The following is a 5,369-nucleotide window of genomic DNA, read 5'->3' on the forward strand; positions in this document are numbered from 1 at the left end:
GAGAAGAAGAAGGAGATGGGGAAGGGGAAGGGGAAGGAGAAGGAGAAGGAGAAGGAGAAGGAGAAGGAGAAGGAGAAGGAGAAGGAGAAGGAAAAGGAAAAGGAAAAGGAAAAGGAAAAGGAAGAAGCCAAATGGAAGGATTTGGCTCCACGAGAAAAAATCTGGAATCCTTGCTCATTTATTTCCTCGGCACAACTAGCAGGAGTGTCACTGAGTATTTATCTGTGGAGAAGTTATAAGCTGAGTGATCACTTATAACTGAAAGGTAACCTCCAGGTTTAAGGACAGCAGAGAGAGGTGCCACTCAGCCACGGGCAGACAGAAAGGTTGAAATCCCTCCTTGTGATGGGCTGGATGTAGCACACATCGATGCCCAAGTAAGAATAACCCCCAGGGCAATCCATAAAGGAGAATGACCTCCTAGGCAGGACAAACCTGGCAGCGGCAGCTCCAAGATGCACAAAAACTGTGTTACCCAACCTCTGCTGAGGAGCAGCAGATGGGACCGCTTTTTATATGTACATACACGTAAGTGTTTGCAGAGAGGAAGGGTTCCTACTTAGTTTGGTCTGCTAAGGCAGTTATTGTCTCATTTGACAAGTCTTGGAGCAAGCAGTTTAGTGATTTTCCATAATAATTTAAGCAATTCCAAAATAATTTATTTTTACATCACAGTAGATGATCATAATAAAGAAACTTCTGCACTTTTGGCTATAATCAAATCCTGTGGGACTATAACCTGAATCTGGGCTCTGTTCATATCCAGGTTTAAAGGTATGGAAGGATCCTTTTAATACAAGCTGTGCCAGTGGGATATTTACCAATAATGCCATGTTTATTATGCTTTGCAGTAGGAATTACTGAACAAGAGTCATCAAAGCGCTATAATCACCTGTTGGATGGAAAAACTTTGGTAAGTAAATACAACAAGGCCAACTATCACTATCTGATGCATCTTAAAATCCAGTACCTGTCAGCATGTCCCACATTAACAACATGTCAGTTTGTTGCAATATGTGCAGATCTCAGTCTTTGTTAAGGCTTTGAAAAAATTATGCCAGAGGCTTCTTAAGTGGAAGCGGAGACTGGCATAGGACATCTGCCCCTCAGGAAACCAGGAAGGGTTGTGGGATGGAAATGGGCATGCTCCAGTTCTGGATACTCAGCCACCTGCAAGAGCTGGGAGAAATTAGCCTCTTGTTTCTCAGGGAATTTCACAAATTGGAAAAAAAAATAAATTTATAAAGTGGAACAAGCATCAAATAATTCATATTCACCAGAATGCCAACCTGACATGATAATCAGATCAGTCAAAAATGTCAGTAAAGAGTTGATGGGAAAATCATCATAAAAAAACCCCAAAATTCAGTATTGCCAGTAAAATCAGTAAGTGTGTTTATTGCCTGAAATGATGAGAGCACATCACAATTTTTGACATTTTCTTCTATTTCTGGGCAACGCACACTTTATCTTACCATCCTGGAGGATATGCCCGTCTCAGTGGCCTGTTTATGGGAAAATGTGATTCAGTTATGGCAGACAATTTATGATCAAGTAAGTCAAGAATGTCAATGATTAGACACTTGTGGGGCATGAACCAGGGCCCCCCATACCACAGGTCAGCACTCAGCAAAATGGGGAAACATTTCTGAACACTTAAGAAACGGCAGTGGCTGGGACAGCTGCTCCCCAGGCAGCGATGGAGGTGGCCTGTGAAGAGCTGCAGGAGGCAGGCTGCTCAATCTACACAAAGCCTCGCCTCCTCAGGAAGACAGACATAAAAAAACTAGGGAAAAAAAAGTTCTGCAAGCCTCCCTCCTTTGATGGGAGGTGTAATTCTTGCTCATGCAAGCCCTGTGCTGAGCTCAGTGAGACATTCATGTGAGCAGCCAGTATCTGTGTGGGTAAGAGTTGGGCAGTCAGGTCCTTAGCCAGTTTGCTTTCTCTTGTTAAGAGATCTACAGTACTTATTTATTTTCCTAAAAGAGCCTCTTTCCTCAGGCAAACCTGGGGTCCCTACTCATCAGTGGCATTTCCTAATGCCTTGCTTTTTCGCTCCGCAGCTCCCGCCATCACCAGTTGCCCATATCACAGTGAAAGCGGCGGCTGTCACAGACTCCACTGCAGGTGACGGCACTCCTAAAGACCTGTAAGTCCCTTCCCACCCCTCCAGCCAAACCTGGGGGGCTGCGTGCAGGGTGCTGCCAGCAGGGAAGGGGATGGGGCATCTCCGCCACAGGTCACCCTCTCACCAGAAATACAAAGAAGTGTTCAGCTGCAGGTCTTCTCTGAATTGCAGCTGTAAAACCTCAGTGGTTTGCAGTAAAGCCATGTTGCTTGCTTCCCAAAGGCAGGGAGAGATTGGCTAAAGGACATGCTGATTATATCGTCAGCCATGGCTGTTTATACAGCTGCCCCGGTACCAGTTACAACTCTGTTTCATCACTAGAAAAAAAACTAAATTCAAAATTTAATTATTTTCACCCTACAAAGTCTATAACATTTGCCCTAAGGCAGCTTAGTCTATGTAATTCAATATTTTTTTAAAAAAGCTTTATTGTTTTTAACTGTAATTAAGGACCAGCTTGATTATGATACAGAGACACTCATCAGTACACAGTTAACCCAGACAAGGGTCCAGGTGATATTTGAGATGCTGCCTTTGCCACTTGAGGGACAGTGAGAAGCTTGTGGTCACAGCGTCCTCGCACTGCATACACAGAGACCTAATGTCAGTGTAGCCCCCTCGGCCAGGTGGAGCTCACCCTGCCTGGGCACTGCTACATCATCCCTGGGGCTTCCATTGGAGGGCCCAGCTCTGTCCCTAGGCCATATGCCAGCTTGTTCTCTGGTGGCAAACACTACAGAGGATACCCCTAGTAACAGTGCCACTTGTAGCCCATCCCCTCGTGTGAGTGTTCACCTTGATATCAAGTGGATGAGGGGCTCTGAGGAGAGGCGGGGCAGCAGGGAGGGGGCAGCTGTGGTGTCCAAGCCCACTGCCCCACACAGCCCCTGCTCACCCCGGACTCACCAATCCCAAGGACTGGCCAGGTGCAAATATACCTTGGCAAACGGGCAGCCCTTGGTTTTCAGCCCCTGGTCATCAAAAGCAGGGAGGAAAAGCCACAGAGATGAATGCTCACCCATCTGTGCTTTATTTGCTAGTCATGGGCAGAGCTGGAGGAAGACGGCAGAGTATGACCTGACCCTGCCACTGGCAGCAGAAGCTTCCCTGCCGCTGACAGGAGGCAACTTGTGCGGAACACCCAGCCTCCTGAGGAAGATGTGGATGAAGCACAAGAAGAAGTCAGAGTACCTGGGGGCAACAAACAGTGCCTTTGAAGCAGACTGATAAGGCTCAGCATCATTTGGAAAGACAGAAAGTCCATTAGCGAGGACAAGGTGCTCTGAGATCAGTGAGGGAACAGACACAGCACAGCTCATCCAGGAAAAAAAAATATCCTTTTTATTACTTGATGCCATTGCCTCAGAGCAGTATGAGAAGGGCTAACTAAGGTAAAAATGGTAAATGTAATGCAACTCACTGGCCTTTCTTTGTTGCAGTATACTAAAATCTCAAGTATCCCCCTAGATCTACATCTTGGCTCAATGATGCTGAAACTACCTACCACTGGCTCATTCATCATTTTACATGTCCTGTCTGAATCAGCTCAAGAAAACAAGAAAAGCCTACCAAGCAGTTTATGTATTCCTCCAAGGTAACAGATCAATGACATTAAATCCCAGGGGGCTGCTCATTGTGTACCACGGCTTCCCCCTCTCATATCAAGAAATTACTACATCTTACAACATGCCTGGTTGAATGACATATGCTAACATCTTCTTTTCTTTAGTTTTGATGCTTAAAGACAGGAGTAAAAGATGCAAAAATTTTAAAAGAATGGGTCAGAACTGAGCAAGTTTGCAAACACACATTTACCAAAATTTTCTATGTGACAAGTGATTGGTGTTTCAAAGTGTCCTGCCAGATCAAACTGTGAGCAACAGGATAACCTCAGGAGATACTCTCTTCCATAGAACCTGCTTATACATTAAGTGGTAGTCAGCAACTTACTGTCTGCCTGTGTGGTACAGGATATTTCACTAAGTGCACAAAATATCAGGAGGAAAGAAAATACCTAAATAGTGCAACTAGGTGACTGAACATGAGAAACTTGCATATAGGAGACCCATGCTTATAATAGATGTATTTAATGGAACTTGATTAAAGTTTTTCTCAAATTTTTTTTCAATTTAGAAATTACTGGTCATGGGACCTTGGGTTTTCCTCTAAAAAAAAAAAAAGTTTTACAAAAAAGGTTTTGACAGTATTACAGACAGTATTCTATTAGTCATTAACACTACTTGCCTCATATGAGTGCTCCTCTGGTTGTTATAAAAGACTTTGATTTGCCTAAATACAGAACTTTAAATACATCAAGGAAGGTTTAGACTGGATATTAGGAATATCCAATCCAGTTTAGACTGGATATTCTTTACAGCAAGGGTTGTTAGGTGTTGGAATGGGCTGCCCAGGGAGGTGGTGGAGTCCCCAGCCCAAGTCGGGTTGACATAGCGCTGAGGGATATGGTGTAGTTGGGAACTGTCAGTGCTAGGTTCATGGTTGGACTGGATGATTTTCAAGGTCTTTTCCAACCTAGATGATTCTGTGAAATATAAAACTGGGGGAAGCATATCTCCTGTTGCTCATAGTAATGACGATCTTCTCTAATCTAACTGCCAGTGTTCCAAAGCATAAATGAAAAATAAAGGTCTTACTCTATAACAGAATCAGAGGAAAGAAGCTCCCATCTGAACCTTTCTTTCCTGCAGCTGGTGTAGTGGAAGGCACTGAGGTGTTGTCAAACACAGTGCCACAGTACTAAGGTGAGGAGGCTCCAGAGCTGAGAACCCACCAAAGGTCTGAACCATTCATTAGCAGTGTTAGCAGCTATTACAGCTCCTTCCTCTACTACTACAACCACCTGGGAAACTTCTGCACTTGGGGTACCTACTGACTTCATCCACTGCTTGTGTTAAGATTGTCTTCAACCTGGACTTAGAAAAAAATCATATTCTGAATTTCTCTTACAGTGCAGGACAGAGGGCGTCTTGGATTGCAACCTGCATAGCTGCAGGCTGGGGCAGTTATCCCCAGTCAGGGGTCACCAGCAGCAGGGTACCACCTGGATGGGAGGGAAAAGCTGCAAAAGCAGCCAGATCCTCTGGCTTTGGTGTGAGCAGAGTGGAACAGCACACAGGAAAGGTTTGCAGCTTGACAACCTGAGCAACCGAAGTCCATGAGGTAGGAAAGCAACTGGAGTGGCCTGATAGCTTTACTGAGCAAAAGTCCCCAGTGGCTCCAA

General features: G+C 44.8%; 1 protein-coding gene across 1 annotated transcript in view; it reads left to right on the forward strand.

Moving 5' to 3' along the window:
• The window catches only part of VXN (vexin), an 18,221-nt gene extending 13,687 nt beyond the window's left edge, over positions 1-4,534 (forward strand). The window contains exons 4-6 of the mRNA XM_026842412.1: positions 852-913; positions 2,064-2,149; positions 3,169-4,534. Of these exons, the coding sequence (XP_026698213.1) occupies positions 852-913; positions 2,064-2,149; positions 3,169-3,355 (335 nt within the window). The 3' untranslated portion in view covers positions 3,356-4,534. The remainder of the gene's footprint in view (positions 1-851; positions 914-2,063; positions 2,150-3,168) is intronic.
• The last annotated feature ends 835 nt before the right edge of the window (positions 4,535-5,369 follow it).

The sequence above is a fragment of the Athene cunicularia genome, assembly GCF_003259725.1.
Source record: "Athene cunicularia isolate RWA chromosome 2 unlocalized genomic scaffold, athCun1 chr2_part1, whole genome shotgun sequence".
Taxonomy (NCBI): Eukaryota; Metazoa; Chordata; class Aves; order Strigiformes; family Strigidae; genus Athene; species Athene cunicularia.